The sequence below is a fragment of the Carassius gibelio genome, chromosome B3 (assembly GCF_023724105.1).
Source record: "Carassius gibelio isolate Cgi1373 ecotype wild population from Czech Republic chromosome B3, carGib1.2-hapl.c, whole genome shotgun sequence".
NCBI lineage: Eukaryota > Metazoa > Chordata > Actinopteri > Cypriniformes > Cyprinidae > Carassius > Carassius gibelio.
In genome coordinates, this window is record NC_068398.1 from 50,045,183 (window position 1) to 50,070,341 (window position 25,159).

The 25,159-nt window shown below is 38.7% G+C and overlaps 1 protein-coding gene across 1 annotated transcript in view; it reads left to right on the forward strand.

The window, feature by feature from the left end:
• Window positions 1-280: 280 nt before the first annotated feature.
• LOC127952444 (gastrula zinc finger protein XlCGF8.2DB-like) overlaps window positions 281-25,159 on the forward strand; it is a 229,698-nt gene continuing 204,819 nt past the window's right edge. The window contains exons 1-2 of the mRNA XM_052550902.1: window positions 281-340; window positions 1,453-1,570. Coding sequence (XP_052406862.1) covers window positions 1,486-1,570 — 85 coding nt within the window. The 5' untranslated portion in view covers window positions 281-340; window positions 1,453-1,485. The remainder of the gene's footprint in view (window positions 341-1,452; window positions 1,571-25,159) is intronic.

Here is a 25,159-nt window from a genome sequence, read left to right on the forward strand (position 1 = left end):
ATTTGGGGTATTGATTAACAGTTGCATAACTACAATTTTACTACAAATATTTAATTTGTGGTTATCATGGTTTAAATATAGAAACTTTTTTTTTGTAAGACCATGGATAATTTGTTGTTTTGGGGAAAATAAATGGTTCTAAATTGTTACACTAATAATTTATTAAAAGGTTAGCAATGGTTCTATCCAAAATGTATTTGAATAACTAGATACTGAATAAATCTTGAATAAACTGCTTGAGATGTTTATTGTGTTAACATGACTTTTATTTTGGCACGGCGTTGTGACGTCATAATGCAGCATCGTGCTCCTGCATCTGTTGTGATTCGGCTGAAGAAAGGTGTGTGTTTTTAAACATTTATAATGTTCACATCAATGCAAACCGTTGAGCCTGTTTATAGTTGTTGTTTTTACAAGCGATATAAGGTTTACTCATTAATATTGACTGTAACATTACAACGCGTTATCTAGCGTCTGTGCACGTTGTTTTGAGCGAGTAAAGCGCGTTCACACACGACGAACAGAATCGAGAATCAGTTTATCATGAACACGATCCGAGTCAATTGAATCATTTGATTCACAAAACGATTCTCTGTTTTGAATCGCTCGATTCAGCGACACATGCTGGACAAAACACAAACGCGTTTAATAATGATAACTTTTACAAATCCACAGGACACGTTTTTAGGGGAGTGCAATCGATTAAATGTGATCAACAAAGTATTACAATATAAATGATTAACAATATAAGTGTCTGTCTAAATATGTCTGTAATTTGTGTTCTTGTATTAATTTGTTGTACCAGTTTTTAAAGTTTTTATCTAATTATGGCCAGTTTTCAAATACTTTGGTTAAACCAGGATCATATAAGTAGTTTTTATAAAAGTGTCTAAGAAAAAAAATATTAGTTTAAAATATATTTAATTTTATTTTATGTGTAGTAAACCAATGTTTAATTTCATAAAAGTACATCTGTAATTAAAACATTATGTAATTGAGTGCGGAGTAATCTTACCTGACGCTGCTACCATAGCCAGCCTTAGCAGTTTACCTGATCTGGCTTTTGATTTTATTATTGTTATTTTTATTATTGTTATCTAGCATCTGTGAAATAAAAAGAAATTCAGTCCAAATAGGGCTTAACTATAAATGTAAGTAATTTGTGTTCTTGTATTAATTTTTATATGTAATCAGTTTTTAGTGATTTTTATATAATTATGGTCTGGTTTCATAGACGGGGCTTAGTTTAAACCAGGATTAGGTAATAGTTAAATTATTACTTTTTCAGGTACTTTAACAAAAAAAATAAAAATATATATATATATGATTTTAAGATCAGTCAGTGCAAGTTTAATTCAGTTAAAACCGCTCAGACTGTCATTTAATGCCATTAATTATCACTCTGAGTCAGATTTATTATCATCTTAAACATGACAGACTGTCCAATCACAGGAAAACTCCTGAGATCCACACACTGTTATAAAGATGGCGTTTATTAAAGAGGAGATTGAAGACGTGAAGATTGACGAAACATTGAGAGTCAAACAAGAAGATACTGAGGAACAAACAGGTTGGTTTTCATTCTTAATAAAATGTCAAACTGTACAGGAAACCATGATGTTTTTGAAGCATGTCCAGGTATGTAAAATACTTGAGAAATCTAACTGAATTACTGTATTTATTACTTTTGGGAGATTTGTGTTTTTGACTGAAGTACTTGATTACATTCCTAAAGAAATTTAATTTAAATTTGAGAAGTACTTGTTATATGTTTGTTTTCTACCATCTTACACACGTTAAATATAACAGAAGCTCAAACTTGTGCTCGAAGTGTTTGTGTTAACGAATCTGAGGAAGCATATTGAAGTTTCAGTATTGAAATATAATACTGCTGGATCTACTTTAGACATTTAACCACCTGAACTCAGCATGATTTCTTACACTTTGTTGTACCAATACAATGATGCATCTGTAAGGCCATAAACACATGTTTTTATTTTCTATAGCATTTTCATGTCCTGCTTCAGGAGGGGGCCTGGGCGTAGATTTATCTGGACAACTGCAGGCCCTGAAAGAAAGCAGCATTGATGTCCGTAGAATGGACTTGCCACTGATTTTGACAAATTACAGCTAATAAGAGCATAAGAGAGTCAGAAGCACAGGCTGACCAATCTTTCTGCAGCTCAAGAGTATATAGCTCTTCAGAAACTTCTGGCTACGCGTCACGCTTTGGGCACGATACCATTCAGAGTTTCTTTGAGATTACCATATTTACAGGTGTTTCTCTAAGTTAGAATGTCGAGAAAAAAGTTGCAGTAAATTAACTGCAGCAATTCAACTCAAATTGTAAAACTCGGGCATTAAATAAATTCAATGCACACGGACTCAAGTAGTCGAAGTCTTTGGTTCTTTTAATTGTGATGATTTTGGCTCACATTTAACAAAAACTCACCAATTCACAACATCTCAACAAATTCGTTGAGCCTTCAAAATGGTCTCACAATAAGCTAGCTGTTCACAGAGTGCTGGATCCAATCATGTTGAGTGGAACGAAAAAGTTGCTCAACCAACCGGAAGAACTGCATCATAATCAGGATTGTCATGCAAACTAGATTCAAGAATTTTAGAGAACTTCACAAGGAATGGACTGAGGCTGGGGTCAAGGCATCAAGAGCCACCACACACTGACATGTCAAGGAATTTGGATGCAGTTGTCGTATTCCTCTTGTTATGCCACTCCTGAACCAAAGACAATGTCTGGGGCGTCTTACCTGGATTAAGGAGAAGAATAAATGGACTGTTGCCATTGGTCCAAAGTTTTTTTTTTTTTTCAGATGAGAGTAAGTTTTGTATTTCATTTGGAAACCAAGGTCCTAGACTCTGGAGGAAGGGTGGAGAAGGTCATAGCCCAAGTTGCTTGAAGTCCAGTGTTAAGTTTCTAGTCTGTGATGATTTGGGGTTCAATGTCATCTGCTGGTGTTTGTCCATTGTGTTTTCTGTCACTGCACTCGTTTGCCAAGAAATTTTGGAGCACTTCATGCTTTCTTCTGCTGACCAGCTTTCTAAAGATGCTGATTTCATTTTCCAACAGGATTTGGCACCTGCCCACACTGCCAAAAGCACCAAAATTTGGTTAAATGACCATGGTGTTTGTGTGCTTGACTGGCCAGCAAACTCTCCAGACCTGAACCCCAGAGATAATCTATGGGCTATTGTCAAGAGGAAAATAAGAAACAAGAAACCACAAAAAATGCAGATGAGCTGAAGGCCACTGTCGAAGAAACCTGGGCTTCCAGACCCACCTCAGCAGTGCCACAAACTGATCACCTCTATGCTACGCCGAATTGAGGCAGTAATTAAAGCAAAAAGGAGCCCCGACCAAGTATTGAGTACATGCACAGTAAATTAACATACTTTCCAGAAGGCCAACAATTCACAATTTTTTTATTGGTTTTATGAAGTATTCTAATTAGTTAAGATAGTGAATTGGTGGGTTTATGTTAAATGTGAGCCAAAATCAACTACTTCAGTCTGTGTGCATTGAATTTATTTATTTCATGAGTTTCACAATTTGAGTCGAATTACTGCAATTAATGAACTTGTCCTTGACATTCTAATTGATTGAGAAGCACCTGTATATAGTCTTTTATTTATTTATTATTATCTCTGATTCTGGCAATGTCCGAGCTGTTAGAACTCTTGTGAACGCGCTTCACAGCAACAGGCATCATGTTTGAAATAAATTATATAAGTAATGTTCAGTTTCTTGCACAGACCGATTGTTTGGTGTCTTTACACATCAATGTACCTTCATGAACTGCAGGGTTTAATTTAGATTTGTCTGTACATGTTTTTTTTTTCTGTCATAGATTCTGTTATCATTGCCATGCATTGTACGACTGAAAGACCGCAACGGTCTGCTTTGATATACTCTAACAAGAGTCCCTCCATGTCTTACAAATACAACAGCTCCATCTTGATCAATAACAACCCTGGTCCCTTCAACTCAGGACAGTCTGCCCTTTTGTAATATATCTTGTCATCCACCACATACATGTCATCTGTGGGTCTAAGCTGCCTACATAGTGCCCTTCTTATTCACTCAGAAGACTCTGCTTCTGTAAATGCTTTTCTAGAAGCATCTAAAGCAGAAATGTGTTCTCCTACTTTAGCACTCACAGTGGTACCTTCTAGAGCAGGCAATTGATCAACTAATACAGAATGAAGGTTATGGTTCTGTCCGAACACTAATTGTTATGGACTGTAGCCATGAACATTCAACATGGCTGAAACGTGTGAAGTGGTTGATGATGTAAAGTTACCATACAACTGGTTCTAACTCATGAGATCAACTGCCAATGTCTTGTATTGTGAAATCATGGGCAACCCCACAGCAGGCTTTGGCTTTGTCCTCCTGTACTTTTGGCATATTTCACAGTCATATACTATTTGCTGCCAACGTGTGATCAAACTTTTCACAGAGCTTCAGAAGGACTTTGCGTTTCTCATCTTGAGTCATATTTTATGTCACTGTTAGAACTTCCTCTTCAGTTTGATCTTTTTTAGTGTCTCTGTCTCTTGTGGAATAAACCTAATTCCCATCTCTGAACCAAATATTTCATGGAGGCCTTTGTAAACAATGTGATGTTACATTCCTCAATATTGGCATCTGCAGGTTTTCATGTTTGGTTTTCTTGTGGCAAATAGGGCTGGGCTGAACTTCCATGCCTTTATTGTATCGAACGAAAAACTTCGATACTATGAGTATCGACATTTTTTTTATCTTTCGGTGCCAGATTTCACTTAGAAAAGCCAAGAGGCCGTTTTTTTTGTTTGTTTGTTTGTTTTTTGAAAACACAATAGCCCCGGGACATCAGGCTAGCGATTTTGCGAGCCCTGCACCTCAGATCTATCCAGTTTGTGAAACACTGGTTTTGTTAAACAAAATAAATGATTATTTTAAAAGATTTACTCAAAAGAATCATCGGTTCACTAATCAGATCATGAACTTGTATTACCGAGCCAAAGATGATCTATTATTGAACATCTCAAATGAATAAAGACTTCAAGTTCATCTGAAAAGCACATAATGCTATCGTTTGAGTTTATCAAAGTGTGAGTTCTAGGAGAATGTTTGTGTCTTGATGAGCATATTGCTCACTAGAATTGCCCTATTGGTTAAAATCCCCAAACTATTTACTTAAATATTAAATTAATAAATTACATCAAAACAGGGGCGTTTGCGTTATGATGTGGTGGGCTGCTCTGGGCCAGAAAGTCCAGGGCCACTTTTTGGTCCCAGTCTGCCCTTGAATGGCGCACCCCTATCAAAAAAGCACAACCAGTTGTATTAATAATGTTATCCTGAGTGTAAAGTGTTACCAGAATTTGTTTTAATTAAGGTGAAAAATAAAAGTTTTGTGTTTAATGTATTTGTGTTGATGTTGAAATAGATTTTAAAACATATGGTATCGAAAAAAGTATCGATAGGAACCGGTATCGAAATTGGCACCGGATCGAAAGATTTTAAACAATACCCAGCCCTACTGGCAAACAGCACAAATAGCCCAACTATTCAATGTTTTTCCATCAAAATAAGAATAGGCTTCATATCCACTGCTACTATAATAGATAATAAATGCACTTCATTCCTTTCATTGCCTCATCTCTCACATTTGCAACACTGCTCCTCTACAACAACACCCCCTTTTTACATGCACGCTCACCTTTTAACCATCGCATGTGCTAACCTCATTTTTTTGTAACCCAGGAGAACCTTCTTCCATGTGAACAGAGTTGGGATGAAATAACATTTTAACATTATCCTCTCGCAATCCCCATGACTGAAGAACTTCCTTTGTTAATGTTGGTTTATTTGTGATATTAAACTGGGCTAACTTTCCTTTGTCTTTTTTCACCATAGACCTCATGCCGCTGAAAGAGGAGCGCATAGTACCAAATGTAAAGGAAGAGAAAGAACAATATGAGACTCATCATGATTTTAAAACCGAAGAAGAATTGTTCAGTAAGCCACAGATTAAAGAGACTTTCTCACAGAAAGCGGCTCATAAAACAGGAACTACGAGTTATGTTCACTCTGAAAAGAGTTTCAATGAACACGGAAACCTTAAACGTCTTGAAGTCCACAGGAGAATTCATACTAGAAAGAAGTCTTTCACGTGCCAACAGTGTGGAAAAAGATTTACTCAAAAAGTAAACCTTAACAGGCACATACAAATTCACTCTGGAGAGAAGCCTTACACCTGCAAACAGTGTGGAAAGAGTTTCAATAGAAAAGAAGACCTTAACAGACACATGAGTATTCACACTGGAGAGAAGCCCTTCACCTGCCAACAGTGTGGAGTCAGTTTCACACATAAAGGAAACCTTAACAGACACATGAGAGTACACACACTAGACAAGGCTTACACTTGCAAACTGTGTGGAAAGGGTTTCGATCAATATGTAAACTTTTACAGGCATATGAGAGTTCACACTGGAGAGAAGCCTTGCATCTGCAAACATTGCGGACTTCTATTCAATAGAAAAGTAAACCTTAAAGACCACATGAAAGTTCACACTAGAGAGAACTGCCAACTGTGTGGAAGGATCATTCATAAAGGATTCCTTAGTAGACACATGAGAACTCACACTGAAGAAAAGTGTTACGTGTGCCATCAGTGTGGAAGAAGTTTTAACCGAAAAGGAAACCTTAACAAACATATGACAATTCACACTAGAGAAAAACTTTATACATGAACTCTGTAGTGTTGCCACTGTACCAAGATTTCAGTATTTAGTAAAAAATACCACTGAAAATCCTCGGTTCTCTGTACCAATTTTGGTACCAAAGCTAAATGCAAAAACAAATGATTTACATATGATAACATATATTAAGTGTATATCAAATAGATGGAATGTGAAGTATTAAAAACACTTTACATTTCTTCTGTTAGATACCATGACCTATAAGTAAATAATAGTAAGATGGCATTTATTCTTCTTATGGTTCATTTCAAAATGTACTAATACGTAAATCAAGTTCGATCTGCTAAAATTATTGAATGCACAATGAACAAACATGAATGATAAAGTTTAGAAATATTACTGAATGTAAAAATACATTGTTCACTCATTGTAAGATATTACTAGATGTTCATCCAGAGTCTCGTCACGTCTCAGCTGTTTGTTCATGGTCAGGTCACTTCCTGTTAGCTGCACCTAGATCTTCGAAGTCAGTTCTTCAGTCTCCCAGACTGGCATCCATTATCAATGATCCACTGCTTATGGCGGCACGTGCAGCTGGTATCCCGAAAACCCACTTACTCTAGCCCTCCTGTTCCTGAACTAATTCTCCGGTCTGTAGTGCTTCCCACAATGGGAATTGCTTTATGGAGTGTCTGGGCTACACCACTGAGACTCGTGAGACAGCAGCACCTACTACGATGTTTCCAGAGGTGGCAGGTAATGCTGCAGAAACTCCCAAGGTAATGGCTCACGCTGTCTTGTCCTCAGAGGAGATTGCGCCCGCTGCAGTTTCTCCAGAGATGGCAGCTCAAGCTGCTTGTACCTTCTGAGGTAGCGATGCCAGCTTCAGCTTCTTGCACAGTGGTGGCGCCCATTATTGAACTCTCCCTGTTTTCTTATGATACTGCTGTAGAACCTCCAGAGCTGTCAGTTGTACCCTTCTGTGTTTTCTCTGCCTGTCCTGTCACGGCCATGGAGGCCGTCCATGAACTCATGGCCTGTTCTTTCAGAAATATCACATTATTGGGGTCATTTTTCAACCCGCGGCAACAGTGTTAAAGTAGCCCACTTGGTAACAATGAGGAGGAAACTCGATACCACCAGTACTTAAGAAAACCTGGTACATTAACATTAGAATTTTTTTAGTACCAACTTGGTACCGAAATACTGGGTCTTTTCGATCTACAAGGAAGGTCTGAAGCCCACATGAAAGTTCACACTGGAGAGAAGCTCTTCACCTGCCAACAGAGTGGAAAAAGTTTTACTCAAAAATCACAACATAACTTTCCCATGAGAAAATTACACAGCATATTTTCAACACAACCTTGATCAACTGTTTTATGTTATCAGTGTGGAAGGAGTTTCACAGACAGGAATCATGTAATAATGTTATGATGTGTAGGAAGCTCAGGGTCTGTTTGTAATATCTTTTCATTGTGTGTTTTTCTGAATAGTGGAGTTCTGTGTATTTATTTAAAGATGTCATCTGTTACGGCTCTCACTGACTGACTGCACTGCTGCCTGATAGCACGGGCTTGTTACTTGATCATGTTCTCGCTGAAAATCTGACCCTTACTGTGATTTTTTTGTCTACTCCCGCAAACATTCTAATAATGTATATAATTTACACTGGTGTTCATCACAAAACTGGACTGTATATAGTCTTTTATATGTTTTAGGTATACATCACAAATGACCAGAGATGGGTATAATTTGTTACACAGTAACTTACTGTATTCTAATTACTTCACCTGGTTTACGAAGTAATGCGTTAAATTTTAAATTGATGACATTTTTTTTAAGCATCCATTCAGCTGTTTTGTTATACCAACTAAAATAGTTCCAACTTCCAAACAAAGATCACAGCAGAAGTATTGTGCAATCTCCAAGCACACAGAGATAATGAATTAGTTAATTGAGTGACTCAATGACTCACTCATTAAAGTAACTTACCCAACATTGCAAATTACACATTTTTTACAAATATACAGGTGCATCTCAATAAATTAGAATGTTGTGAAAAAGTTCATTTATTTAATTCAACTTAAATTGTGAAACTTGAGCATTTAATAAATTCAGTGCATACAGACTGAAGTAGTTTAAGTCTTTGGTTATTTTAATTGTGATGATTTTGGCTCACATTTATCCAAAAGTTTTCAAATTTATAAATCCATGCGTCAGATCCAGCCCAAAAATCCCTTTATAAAACACAGTCAGGGGAAGATTGTGTTTACGTGCATCTCTACCTCATCCCCTCCCCGAAATAACCATATATAGAGCTTACAACGCCTTGTTTTATGATGCATAGCCTCATCTGCATATCATTCACATGCACGTGACACAATGTTTAACACCGAGACATTAAGGAAATATGAGATGGGAACGACAATGCCATTTGTGCCACACTTAAATTTTTATTGCTAAAAATTATCCAGTGTCTTTGTTTTATAAAAAATATATATGAAAATATCCATAAAATAAATGTTTTAAAGTTGTTCTCAGATGTATTTTAGAAAAGAGTTGATCTCATTCTTTTACTCTGACCGAATAATATTTAAATTGTTTTATACAATTCAGATAAAGTTAAATGAATGCAGTTTTGCTGATGAACATATTTTAGCTATTTTAGTGGAAATAGGCCGGTATTTATTGCAGTGTAAATACAATTGTCTGATTTGGCTCATCATTGACAAAGTATTTTAAAAAGTATTTTATTTTGTTTTCTCCAAGTTATATCGTTTAAACTTAGTGGTATTTTTCATCATGGTGTGGAGATGTCTATTATCAAGTAAGCTGTTATCATTGGTCCTATACCTGGGACAATGGACTGTTGGACTACTGAATCCAGGAGTGTCTGCCATAATATTGAAATAAGTGCGCATCATTGATCATTGTTCTCGCTAAAATATTTATCATAACGTGATCTGTAGTTTATTTTAAATATTAATTATTGTGCACCTGACCTGTAGCACTCCTTGCTGTCATTAAAACAGCATACCACAGGAAAGTTATGTAGCCTATCGTTAATAATTATGTAATAGTTTTTTTGTAAAATTATAATTTTAGATTATTTCTCCATTAATATGAGTATTTAATGTAAATGTGTATATCGATATGAAGTAAACAACAATTTGAATCTTTTTTTTTCATTACATTTCATAAACAAGTTTGTACACATGATCTAGAATGTCAGTACGGTGCGTACACATTGACATATATATGTGTACATATGTGCGTGAAAAAGTTGCATACGCATGTTTCTATGTTTTTTTTTTTTTCACGAAGGCCACAAACAATAATTTAGCCACTGTATAAGCCAATAATAGTCTTTCCCATTTTTTTTACACATTAAAACTAATTATTCTATATATACTACTAGAAATACTTTTTTACAACCATTGACAACATGGCTTAGGTTAAAATCAGAAAAACAACATCAGTTTGAGCTCAGCACTGTCTCCATGTGTTCTGGGGTTTTCAGGAAGTCAATCTCTTGGTGAATGGTCAGCACCTCCTCAGTGACTCGGAGGACAATGCGGTGACAGTGGAACGAAGCACATGTCAAACACTCTGAAGCCCCTCTGTATGATGGACCACTGGCAGACAGAAGATAAACTCCAGGGTCTGGATTTCTCAGAAGAATCCTGGTTCAAGGAATCCCTGCTCAGCCGAAAACCATTAAAAACCTGTCCAGAGCTGGCACATTCAGCTTTATCCTGCAGCACAGGGCTCTGATTTAGGGGAAGAAGGAAAAGATAAATGGTTAAGAGCCATGAAAAGGAATGAGATGAAATGTTGAGATACTTTAGTAGTTTTCCCCAATGTGGTATATCAGAATTTACTAAAAGTAATTTACTAGTTATATTTAAAACCTTAGCTAAAGGGATAGTGCACCCAAAAATTTTAATTCCAAACCTGAAACAACTTCAGGGTGAATATATGATAAAAGATAGTTCACTCAAAAGTGAAAATTCTGTAAAGTAAAAATATTATCTTACATACTTTAATATACTTAAGTTATTGAGAGTAAAAGCAAAGGTATGTACAGCATTGTTCTGAAAAAGAATCAGGATGTTTTTGCATTAATATTACTACTGAACTATTGTGTATGTTGCATTTTACTTTGGAATATGTTCAGGTTTATTCAATTTAAAGTTGCCTACTTCATATACTGCATCATGTTGTAAAATGCCATATTTTAATAGTGTTGCTGTCCTGTGAGAAAAAAAGAAAGTGAAGTACTTGTAACAAGTGGACTCAGAGACAGAAGGTTAGTAAACAGGTATATTTATTGACACAGAGGAGCAATGAGAATGAAGGGAAGATTAAAGGTGAGCAGATGCAAAAAGGAGACAGTTACTTGAGATGGATTGGGAGAATGACGGTCTTTATCCTCTTACAGGAGAGAAGGTAAGTAGACTGGTAAGTCAAATGAGTCGATGCTAGTAATTAGACCAGAAGTAGGTTCCACTATAAAAAAAAAAAAAAACCTTGGGGATGTCAATCCCCAGGATCTCCAAGCACCAAGCTTTATTTGGGGAAGTCATGGCCTAATGGTTAGAGAGTCAGACTTCCAATCGAAAGGTTGTGGGTTCGAGTCTCGGGCCGGTAGGAATTGTGGCTGGGTGGAGTGCATGTACAGTTCTCTCTCCACCTTCAATACCACGACTTAGGTGCCCTTGAGCAAGGCATCGAACCCCTAACTGCTCACCGGGCACCGCAGCATAAATGGCTGCCCACTGCTCCGTGTGTGTGTTCACTGCTCTGTGTGTGTGCACTTCGGATGGGTTAAATCAGAGCACAAATTCTGAGTATGGGTCACCATACTTGGCTGAATGTCACGTCACTTTCACTAATATTCACTTTCACTAATATTCACTTTCACTGTGTAGTCATGACATCTGACAATTTGTATGACTGAGGTGTGTACTTATGTGGTGGTTAATGAGAGAGTGGATTACCAAAAGGTGCCGGTGATTAGAACTCAGGAGAATGGGGTGTGCTGTGATTGGCTGGGTAATGAGCCTGAGCGATTTGTGACAGTACCCCCTACTCCACGCTCCTGAGGGCCGAATACCCCAACAACGTGGTGGTTTTCCTCTACCCTGTGGTGCTGGATGATCAGGATGTGTTGTGTGGAATTCTTCCAGAAGTGTGGGGTATAGGATGTCATCTCTAGGGACCCAGGAGCATTCTTCGGGACCATAGCCTTCCCAGTTGACTAAGTATCTTGATCTGCCACCACGCCACAGGGATTCCAGAATTTTCTTGACCTTATTAGATGGATCTACAGGCTCTGTGGAAACAGGAGAGTGAAAGGGTTTAAGAAGTGAAACGCGAAAGATGGGGTGAATATTATACTGTGGTGGAAGTTGAAGTTTGTAGGTGACGGCATTAATCTATTCCAAGATGGTGAAAGGGCAGACGAATCTGGGACTTTTGTTTCCTACAGGGCAGGCAGAGCCTGATGTCCTAGGTGGACAGCCACACCTTCTGACCAGGTTGGTAAGTGGGACTGTCGCTCTGCGAAAGTCAGCTGTCATCTTCTGTCTGCGCACTGCCAGTTGAAGTTGATGATGGGCCTCATCCCAGACTCTCTCGCTCTCCCGGAACCAGTAATCCACAGCAGGGACATCCAAGGGCCCTCCCAACCAGGGAAATAGAGGGGGCTGGTGCTGGTAACTGAGTATGCATTCAAACAGTGTGAGGCCTGTGGATGGTTGGCAGAGGGAGTTTTGAGTGTACTTGGCCCCAGCCCAGGAACTGGTTCCAGGACTCCTGTTGGCCTTGGCAGAAGGTTCTTAGGAAGCAACCAACCTTGTATGTTACTTTCCGTTTGCCCATTAGATTGGGGGTGATTACCAGAGGTAAGACTCACGGTCACGCCTAGGATCTTGAAGAATGATTTCCACATCTGGGATATAAATTGTGGTCCACGATCAGACACGATGTCTTCGGGTAAATCTAAAGACCCGGTTAAATAAGAGTTATGCCATCTCCAGAGCGTTGGGTAGACCCTTGAGGGGATTGAGGCAACTGAATTTGGAGAATCTATTGATTATGACAAGGATACAAGTGTTACCATCTGAGGGAGGTAGGTCTTTGATGAAATCTATCCTAGGTGTGACCAGGAACGGTTGGGTATGGGTAAAGGGTATAACTTGCCAGCAGGGAGGTGACGGGAGCTTTTGGAAATGGCAAACTCGGGGCAACCTTGCACGAACCCTTTTACATCTCTAGCCATGTTGGGCCATCAGAAGTGGTCTTTTAGCAGCGAGAGAGTGGCGTCAGCCCTGGGGTGGCCAGTGCCCATGGGAGAGTGTGTGGTTTGAATGATAGGAGTGCACTGTGTCCGTGGTACATACTGGTGTCCAGGGGGGCAGCCTGGTGGAGTGGCAGGAGTGTTTTCAGTGGCGAATGGTGGCGATATCCACTGTATGGGACTGGAGATGAGATGAGTGGGTACGATCTTTTCTGGTTCCTTTAGAAAAGTTTTCTGAGACTTCACATTGATATGTAAGTATTGTATTTTCATTCACTCAAATACCTAGCAAAAGTTTTAAAAGTGTTCTTTATTTTAACTTTTCCATAAAGCCCACAAACAATAAGAGAGCCGCTTTATAAGACTATGCAGTCATGCAAGAGATTTCTACAAATGTTTTAACCAAACTTCACAGGCATGCATACAAAATACTGCAGTGCTGGTGTCATATTTTCTATTGTTAAGATTACAAACCTGTCTTTATATTTTTCATAAGTGTTTCCATTTTCTATTGTTTTATTACTATTATGGAGCGAGTGAGCCTGCTGGGAAAGACTTAAAAATAAAAAGTTAATAGACTTTTTTTTTTTTACTGAAATTCATTGTGCTGTTGTTGTTAACAGTTATGGTTTATTTGCTAAGTGTCCTGGCCTCGGTCTCGGCTAAGCTTGAGGTACTTAACCGGTGCCGCCAGGTGTGAAACGTTCCTATCATCACCTCCATTATTATATAAAACATAAAAACAAAAAAATTAGCAATTCTGGCTCCAACTATCCTGCCAGCTCTTGCAGCGTTGCTCTATAGATCATTTATTCATCCCAAAGGAAAGTAAGGACTTTATTATTTTTTATTAGTAGATTCATATCTGAAACCCGAAATGATGCTCTCAGGTGTTGTTGCCTGTGGCAACGGTTTTGCAACAATCCAAGGGAGGTCGTATATTGTGGCGTTCTTCCCAGGGTGAGCTTTTCATCCAGGCATCCAGGTGCGTGTTGACCCTCCCTTTGAAAGATCGAAAAACTGTTCTGTCCAGGGGACAGAGCTTATGAGTGCAGTGTTGCGGGAAAGTAAGTAAAACGATGCCTCTTTCTCTACAGAAATCCATGGCTGGCACAGACAGGTGGAACACGTGATTGTCCAGCAAGAGAAGTACCTTCATTTCTAGAGAAGGTTTTGTATGGTTGGCAAAGTGGTGAAGGAACTGCAAAAATTCCTCTGCTTGCTTCCAACCATACCCATTTGCTGCTCCGGCTGATGCAGGCGATCCTTAATGGATGAAGTGAGAGTGAAATCGTTTACGGGGAAATACAAAAAACGGAGGCACCGAATTCCCCAGGGCATCAATGGCCACTGCCACAGTCACAAGCGTACCCCTTTCTCCAGATGTCATTGCTCCGATCTGGGGTCTGTACTGTGGTAACACCAGTCTCATCCATATGTCATTTGGCCTGAAATGGTTAGTATTGTATACAGTGTCTAAATTGTTAAAAAAAAAATCCTACCTTGTGATAATTGAAACTAGTTGCTCTTGTCATACTGGTGGCATGTGGTTTTCGTATTAAAAGAGACCTGTTCCTTTTGAGGAAGGATGTAAACCAGTCTTTGCCTGTCATTTGGGTTTTTGACCAGCATTCAGGGAATCTACCTCGTTGGGTCTCAGCCCATAACACATTGCTGCCGCACGAGTCAAATACGCAACAAGCTACTCCTGCTGCTCTGAAGTAAACACCTTTTTGTGTGAAGGAGTGCAGGATCCATAAGTATTTTTGCATTTTAATATACTACTCTATAGACCACTTCATAGCTGTGCATAGCTGATGAATACACAGAAAGTGCAGGTAAGAAGTAGAGCTTAGATTGGGCCCAAAAATACCAAGCCCACCCGTACCCGAGCAAGTGCACATTGTGCCTGAGACTGATTTAAACCCAACCATTTTTAATCAGGGCCGGTACCAGATAATTTAACGCAGATGCTGAGTGGATGCTAGATATATATAAATACTGATAATAAATGAGCAAAAATTGGCCACTTAATTATTATTAAATTATTTTAATTATCACAAAGTTGTAATTTTATTAAATTGAACAAGCACAACATTCAATCAAATATTAAAGATTTATTATTATAAATAATGTTATTGCAACATAATATCTCGTTATTTCAACATATGTGTGCATGCAACTATCAAGATGAGCAATTGTAAATGCAATGATGTGTGCATTGATTTTTATTGATAAACTATTTTTTTCTGTCAGTGTTGGCTTCAAAGATGAAGTTGAAGAACGCCATCTCCATAGCGAACATGCCTAGAGAGAAATGCACATCATGAATCACATAATCCGAGAGTAGCCTATTTCTTTTAGTCAGCTGCGCCGACACCTCCATGTCATGATTATATTGTCTGCTATATTTGCTTCTTATTTATTAGATCCAGGCAATTGGTTGATGAAAAATTTATTAAAATTAAGATACAATTTAAACTAAATTAAAATTCACTTTAAAGAAAGACTTTCTTGTGGTCAAAATCATGTCTGACCCACTCCATGTCTCCTGATATAAAGCACATCCTCTCTTTTGTGCTGTTCACTTTTCATAATCAACATAGATGGAAAAAATAACATTATAATATTTGAACAAATATGAAACTAAACGGCTTATTTAATGGCTACAACATGTACAGCAGGCCTACAGACTCTCTATTTGCCCACCTCGAGGATAGTTGGAGGAAATATCAGGTAAATTTCAGGCAGAGAATATAAGCTCTAGCAGGAAGCGTCGAATCGAACCTGACTGGTCACGTGCTGTCCAGGTACCAAAACAACCTGACCTTCATGCACTGGCACAAATGCGATTGTGTGAAATTTTAATTAACACATTATTGAACATTTTTCGCATTTGAGACCATTTTGGTTGCAGTTTAGAGCCCTGCAATAGTCAACCGCAAAATTAGAAATCAAATTTTTAACCCTCACATGGTTCCAAAGTGGTATAACCTGTAGGACACAAAAAATTATATTTTAAAGAATGTTGGTAACCAAACAGTTTTGAGTCCCCATTGACTTCCATAGTCTTTTTTTCTATACTATGAAAGTAAATAGACAGATATATAGGTCTAGAAAATAATTACAGATTTGCCTTTAATATTAAGTTAACATTTTTAATTGTATTTCAATGACATGCAGTAGAATAACTATGACAGGTGGCATTTTTTTTGGTATTAACAGTAAATGCACGTCTCGTTAGATTTTCACTCAGTGTAGTTCCTTCCTGTGGACGTAAATACATAGCCAAGACTATTTCATAAAGTGTTCTATAGCCATCTAACATTATCATAGAAGACATCAGTGGTGTAGTCTAGTTCTTTGTAGTGAGCAAACTGGACCGATTTTCTACTGTTTAGTTTTAATCGCCATCTAACTCAGCCAGTTAAGAGCTACATTTAGCCTAGATGTTATATGAATATGGTCCATGGTCCATTTTATCAGCTGAAAATAAAAAATAAAATAAAATCAATCACAAAAACAAAATTTACTTTTAGAAATGGTGTCATTGTTTTGGCAAGTTTATTGTTTAAATTAAAACTGGTTTGATATTCCTTTTTAAAATCATGTTAATAGATGTTCATTAGTATTTTAAGTGCATTTTAATGTGCAATTTCTTTGATAATTTCTAATGACCAAACTTTGATTTTGATAGGTTGTTGTAAAGACATTACAGTTTCTGTGTGTATATGATACGAATGACGATAGTTTTTTCAAATGAAATGGTGAAATTCTTGTGAAGTGACCTTCATAGCAGCTCTGCAATGAAGTTCACATGTGTAGCCTGCCATACATATTCTCATACAGTGAAACGATGAAAACACCAGCATCACGCATGCATCCGTATATGTATGTGTGTGTGTATTACTATTATGTGTGTGTGTATTACTGCGCTTATTCCCAGAGATGCGTATAAAAAGTGCAGTCTCTTTGATGTAATTCAAAGACACTAGTCTGTCACGTCTCAAGATTTGATTAATTGTACAGCCCTACTTTTGATTAATAAATAAAAATAGCCAAATTCAGTGACGTTCTGCTTTATACAGTTAGTTTCATTTGTGAGTGGATTCCGCAATTTGATCTGCGTCGCATCGCTAACACAGACGGGATGAATTTATAAATGAAAGTGTGAAAGTTCTGTCACAAAACGAAGTTGTTACATACCCTCACTCTTTTTGTGTATACTGAAATCCTTGACCCTTCCTAGTGGTCAACATTATACGGCGTATACGTAGACTACACCACTGGAGGACATCCGACATCACACCTGATGATCAGGACGTTGAATGGGGAAATCCTCATTTAGTTCCTGTTGTGAGATTTCAATTGTGGTGGCAGGTGTGTTGACTTCACTGCTGATCCTTTGCATCACACTTGTTTGAGTAGGACAGTCCAAAGAAAATGGTATATCAAAATGTTCACTTCCAGCTATCGGTAGCTCAGATGTAACGTTTAGCATTGATACGAGCAAAATTCACGATCTGTAAATTAAGTATCAAACAATTTATCAATACACACCAGTTAGCTTGAGCAACAGCATATCACTGATTTAAAGAGTGTGTTGGAAATATTCAGATAAGTTTGATGAATCCCCAATAGATGAGCCTGAAGCAGCAGCCTTGTTATAAGATAAAGTAGAACTTCATAACATTAATTGTTTGAACTTTGAGTAGTTAAAATATTTTTAATAAATTTTTTATATATTTTTTTAAATCATGTTTCCTTTTTTTTTTATCTTACACAGCCCCCAGCCTGACATCAGATGATGAACCACAGCTCTGACATCTTAAATGACTGCATTGAGGAAAGTTTGGAGAATGACACGGCAAGTGAACAAGTACCAACCTCACCCTAAAACCAATTGGATTACACAAGCACAGATCCAGGTTGCTGGGGCTGCATTAAAGAAACAGCAAGGGAATACTGGTTTGAGAAAGGACCTTTAATATTCCAAAACAGAAATGCAGATTTTTCTGCATCAGAAAAACAGTACAAACACCAGAAAATGAGTTTTTCTAAAAGCCACACACGCAAGCTTGCAAATGGTGTATCTGTGTCACGGGGATGGATGCTTTATTCTCAATCGAAAGGGATGTGCATTTTGTTTTGTGTGCCTCTTGTTTTCAGAGAAGAAAGATTCCCAGTTTTCCTCTTGTGTCTTTAATGACTGGAACCACGCACAACAGCGTGTGGTCGAGCATGAGAGTTTTGAGTCACATCACAGCTGTATGTTTGTGTGGGCATCTCGAACTGCAGAGAAAAGGCAGATTGACAACGAACTACGAGAACAGTTTCAGACAGAATGCAACTACTGGGTAAATGTACTACAAAGGGTTGTGGCCCTTGGGAAGTTCCTAGCCCACAGGCCTTGAAGTTAAGGATATGGCAGCTCATGGTATGGGTGACCCCCCTGTTATCGAGCCTTCCATCGCCAGGCACCTTAACCCCGCTCAGGACGGGCTGATTGCTCCCCTTAAGCCGGTCTTGCTCAACAAGATGGACCATTTTTCTGTCTCAGTTCACCAGGCCATATAACAAGCCCTTGGCCTAGGCTGTCAGGGTCCTGAACGTTTCTTCTCTTCTCCCCACTTACCAGGCGGAGATTTTGGACGAATTAGGGCAACAGCTGGAAAAAGAAACTTCTCTACCCTTGTGGAAGAAGATCCTCAACGTGAACAACCTCATCCTCCATTATGCTCAGCAGGCCGTCCAAGCCTTTGGGCGCTCTATGGTGCTTTCTGTGGCGGGAGAGCATGTGCTCTGGCTTAACCTGTCTGCCCTTCTTGACACTGAGAAGCGGCACATCGTGGGCGCGTCGGTGGAGCCCTGCAGGCTCTCTTCAGCCCCGCCATCGCATTGATGCAACAATGGTGTGATGATGAAAAGGAGGAGGATGAGGCCTTCAAGTTATCCCTTCCTAGGTAGGCGTGTTTGCCTAACACACCTGCCATGCGACGACATTTTGACCAAGGCAAGGAAAGACCCACAACAAACCCCTCCACGGCAGAATAACCCACCGCCTGCTAAGCACCTGGGAAAATTGACTGCAGCTGCGGCCATCTAAGCCTACCTCCACTGACTCGAAGTGTAAGCGACCTGCCTGATGTTTGGCTGATGGGGGCACTGAGTCCGCGTTCACAGGCCACGACCCCTCCGGACTCTCTTCCTGTCCCAGAACCCCCGTACGAAAGACATATTAGGCAGCCACTCCTGAGGGTGGTTAGTATAATTTTCGGCATAAGGCTATTTGGACTGAATGTTGAATTTATTTGTGTAGGCTTTGTATAATCGTCGTCAGTGTAACCGTTGCCTAGAAAATTATGTAATCTGGACTGGTTTCTCAATGGTACTAGAACCAATAAATTAATTAAAAACCATAGATTTAGTGTTCTAATAACAACAATTAGTGTTCTAAACCTAGGGTGTCAAATTAACTAATTGGTTCTACAACCAACAAAATGTTGATGGCAGGTCTGTGTCTGTCAGACCTCTACCTGGCCATTTCATACTGGACGGAGCTGCGCTCAGTCTGACTTTCTGTGGGCCTGGAGGAATTAGCCATTTCACACTGGCTGCCCTGTCGCTGTTCTTGCGGAAGAATTACTGATGAAATCAGTGCAAGTAGCTGCCGTGCCCTCTCCAGTGTCTCAGCTGTATTTAACTGGAAAAGGATTTTAGTTAAGTTGTACAAACATATTTAACCCCTTACTAGTAACCCCCCTTTTTTGGCATGGAGACCGAAATTACATACCCAAAATAAAAAGGTTTCTGCTCATGATTCTTTCTGACTAGATACATAATCAACCTTTGCTCACAAAGCTGACACTTTAAAGTTTACTGTTCAGGAATCAGAATCACTCAGATTGTTATGATAATAGAGATATATAAGCTCAAACATAAAAACAAAAATAAAAATATTAAAAACATATGTTTTAAATGTATTTAAAAAAATGTTGATGTAGGAAATGAGTTTGAAAACACAGTGTAGCTAAGGCCACAAGTCTTCCAAGACTTCATAAAAAATTTCATAATCGAATCTGTAAAACTGTGAATTTTATGAAATATTTTCTAAGGCCATGTCATGTGTGTTTTTAGAGAAGGCTAATCAGATTGATTTATGGCCCTTGTCATCTCTGTAAGATCTCACATGTAAACATGTGTATGTTTCACTGTTGAAAACTGCCCGAATCATGATTGTATTGTTCTCACCAAACGGTTCTTTCACACCTCCGCCAAGTATGACACATTATCCGCATTATTCTTTTATCATTATTCTTTTGTTTTTATTCCACCTTTATTAGCCTTGATTGTGGTTTTTCAGGCTTTACAAAGCAACAAAGCAGCGATCTCACTTCAGTCTCTCTTTGCATTTAGCCCTTATTTATCAAAAGTCTTACTATAAAAATACAACAAAACATTTTCTTACGACCTTACGTGAATTATTGAGACAAAAATGCATTGTGAAGAAGAAAAGCACCTGCTATTAGTAGCATTGGTGCTAACGTTAGCATCAAGCTACATCTGACAATTTATGAAATTATTAGTACACTTTTACTCAAAACTCACTTTAAACCCCGATCGAGTGTTTATAATAACTTCCTTTAGCGATCAGGGGTGGAATTTGGTCGTTTACTGTTGTAAAAATATGTTATTTGTAGCCTTTTTCATCGCTGCACAAGTTAGCATTTCCGATGTACATTTTCGATTTTTTTAATAAAAACGCCCCAGATCTCAAGAAATTCTCATACCAAGCTTTACTATCGTAATCGCGGGTTTATTATTCGGATATTTTGTGTGTACAGAGGTGTTTCAGTGTTGTTTTGGCCAGATAACTACCAGGAAGTGTGCAGGAAGCATGTGACACGATGGGGCGGTGTCCAGATATGAAACTCTAGATTGACGTTTGAAAGACCCAATCAGAGTCTGAGTCACACACGGCACGAGCTGTGACTACTGCACGCACACACAGATCGCTGGGAGAGGCTGTTTATCATCTGATCGCGTAAATCCGTGGAAAATGAATAGAAATGACGATTCTGTCTGAAGAAATATGAAGTAAACATCAGTAAATATATCCATATATCTCCGCAGATATGCATCTTTTGTCTATAAATCCTTATTGACGCTGTTCAGTGAGTCTATGTGAACACAAATAAACCGCTCTTGACGTGACTGAAAATGAGTGAGTTGTGAATTTCTATTCAAAATGTGGCATAATACGGATTTATTATTTTGCACTCCTGACATAAATCACTAAATATCTGTCACTGCAACAATGTTTTATCAAAATATTGGTCAAATATCGAAGCTTGAGTCTTTAAACTTTCCATTGATGCACAGTTTGTCCAGATGAAGTAAGACAGTGATGTTTAATGTGCTGTGAAAGTGAAACAATAATAAACTGGGGCCGTCAGCGATGTTTGCACGCAAAGGGGTTAAAATAACTATCTTGCTCCAATGTACTTAACTAAAAATAATTTTCAATGGCTTACCTGTGGTTGGTTTTCCATGCTGGGATTTATGCATGCGGGGAAGTTGTGGCCTAATGGTTAGAGTCAGACTCCCAATCGAAGGGTTGTGAGTTCGAGTCTCAGGCCGGCAGGAATTGTAGGCAGGGGGAGTGAATGTACAGTTCTCTCTCCACCTTCAATACCACAACTTAGGTGTCCTTGAGCAAGGCATCGAACCCCCAACTGCTCCCCGGGCGCCGCAGCATAAATGGCTGCCCACTGCTCCGGGTGTGTGTTCACTGCTCTGTGTGTGTGCACTTTGGATGGGTTAAAAACAGAGCACAAATTCTGAGTATGGGTCACCACCATACTTGGCTGAATGTCACGTGACTCACTTTTTGTTTTTTAACCGGGTAGGTCCCCTTGAGATACGCTATCTCTTCTACCAGGGAGTCCTGGTCAAGATAGGCAGCAAAAGTCAAAGTTACAAAGAAATACACATCACCACATAATAGAGTTGTTCCGATTCCGATACTAGTATCGGAAATATCACCGATACCACAACAAATTTTGGCATCGACGAGGGCATGAACCCATATACCAATCCAATACCAATTCTTAAACAAGACCTAGTTATGACCCCTAGCTTTGCCTGACCGCTGCACGGTTCTTCTTCGCTGCCCAGAATGCATTGCAAACACAGGAAGTTGTGCTGTGTTGCCACAAGCAACCCCTGTTTAAAGCAGCGAAGAAGAAATAAAAATGTGTTAGCAGCACTGATCTATATATGACTGGATCGCTCCTCGCGCTCTAAACTGCCAACAGACAGTGAAGCCACTTCTATATTATAGATCAGTGGTTAGCAGTATGTCCGCTGTTTAGCAGTATTTCAGACTAGACCAACCAGACAGTAAACGGCGACTAGGGATGCCACAAGTACTGCCACTTCACTATCAAGTCGGTGCTGAAAATGTAAAAATGTGATGATCCCATCGTCTCTGTAGTACCGGTAGTAAGTTCGAGTATATTCGGTCCCCGCAGAGTTTTGCTGAAAGTATTTTAAGAACAAAATGTCCATATCTTACCGTTCCCCTTCAGGAAACTCGAGCTGCACCCAAAAATGCTAAGGGAATGCCCTTCAGCGTGACCAGCTCTGAATAATATGTCTCATTAATGGGTGTGACGTCATAGGCGGTTGACGTAGCGTCCAGGAAGATATATGTTTGTCCACTGATAAGCTCCATTATATCAAACCTCAGAAGTTTTGGGCTAAAGCAGGCAGTTGGGCTAAAGCAGGCAGTTTTGAGCTAAAGCCCATCAAAAAAAAAAAAGACCGGTTTCTTCCCACTTTGACTGTGAACTCTGCAGCTATTTATCTCCGAGGAGATTATTTTAGTTTATATTGTGTGACTATGCGGCTCATGCACTGTCGAGGCAATTAATATGTATTACATAATTTTTATTTTTCATTTGAATTGTACATCACCAGACCTTTAACTCATTTGACTGTTTGGATCCATTTAATTATGAAGAATTAAATGAAGCATTTATCTGACTATAAGAAGTTAGATCTACCGTGATTACTCATCTGATTGTTTGATGGCATTTAATTCTGAGGAATATAATGACATTTATCTCACTTTGAGAAGGTAGATATACAGGAGCTCATAGGATATAAAATTTAAATAAAAGCACGTGTTTACCTCTCTTCCTCTGAGGAGGTTGAGGCGGTCAGCAGGGGCTGCTGTGCGGAGCAGTCCCAACCTATCATGTTCCAGCTCCTCAATCTGGGGGTATCACTTCTCGTACTCCACAGAGTCTAGATTCAGAGAGGCGCTCCCAGGTCGAAGGCTTCAAGTGGTTCTGAACCTGCATCCTGCCAAGTGTGCTTCATTGGGTACTGCCCCGAACAGGCTAAATTGTAAAAAAAAAAAAAAAAGGGGGTTACTAAATTGTTACAATAATATTAAATAGTTAGAAATGCCTCCCGCCTCTGCTCACTCAACCCAGTGTAGCAGTCGATTCGGTTCCCTTCCCTTCTGGAATTCCTGTTCCCCATCTACAAAGCATGTTCGCTGACAACTTCCGCAGAGCGTGCTCCCATGTTGTTTCCACTAGAGCTGAAACATATTCATCACTAATTGATGAAATGGATGTCTAAAATATAAAAATAAAGGGCAAGCCTAAAACAGGCCAGAATTAATGACTCTCAACTATGATGTGAAAATTGGACCGAAAAAGTATTTTATACCCTCACCCCTCCCCATACACAGCTAAAAATCACTAATGAAATCAATTAATCAAGTTAATCAACAGTGCTATAAATAGGGGACATGACCATGCCACATTGTCACTTGAATTTCTATTCTTGCTGGTATATTCATATTAATCAAACAATGGATCCATAAATGTATGAAGACATATTGAATTATAAAACTCGTGGCATTTACCCCTTTGGGATAAAAAAGGAGCAAAAATATGTCATTCGCAGGTGCTCTTCCAATTTCCAAGTTGATGGTAAGCAAACTAAACCAAGTGATATTTATATATTGACTGTAGGGTATAGATATATACCAAGATTTGATACAGCAATAATACTTGCCAATAAGCTATACTAAATGGCTATACTTTCCAGCAATTACAATAAAAATGACCTGTTCTTTTGTCATTTTAAATGGCCCTATTTCTTGCATTGGGCCTTAAGAACATCTTTGATAGTATTATTATTATAATTATAGATTTTACTAACAATAATGGAGTTTTAATAAATGGTCAACTGTAACACATTTCCCTAAAAAATAATGTGGAGTTGAGAAGAAAAGTGGTTGTTGGGCAAAAAAAAAGGCCAACCAAATCTATGTACAGTTTCCATGCCTGCCCCTATGGGTGCACACTGTGGAACTGAAAAGACAAAGCTTGCCATTTCAGCCAGTTTACTGGCCTGGAATGGGGGTAGACATTGATAAATGGGTAAATATAAAATTATTCCTATTAACTTTGCCACGAGATATAAATAAATTGTTTTCGATTACATTTCTCATATGCTTCTTACTTTCAGGTTTTGCAGTGGGCCCAGTGCCAGTTCACTAGGCCGTCCATCAAACAGGAGCCCAAGAACATCCCAATATGTGTATGTAAATTTGTTCTCAGGCATTCAAAGAGAATTTGCCACAGAATATGGTCATATAATTTAAATGTATTTGTTGTGCTCTTTTAAATTTAAGGTGGACAAGCCTATGGAACTGGGTATAGACCTAGTGTTTAAAGTCACCAGGACCAACAAAGGCAATGAGTACATTTGTGTCCTGGTTGACTATTACACCAAATGGTCCGAGGCCTATGCGATTCCCAATAAAACTGCTGCAGTAGTGTCTCGCTGCATTATCAATTTCTTTTACAGTTTTGGGTCACCAAAGAGGATACTCACTGACCAGGGCAATGAATTTGTGAACCAGTTTTGTAGCTTTTATATTTATTGTGATTTAAAAATATGCAATCAATCATAAATGTTTTGAGCAAATCAGAATCCTACAAACTTCATGCATGTTTTGTAGACTGATCAATAGAGAACTCTGAGCCTTCCTCGGTGTGGAAAGAAACCTTTGTGCCCCATATCATCCACAAACTAACAGGCTTGAGGAAAAACTAAATCGAACCA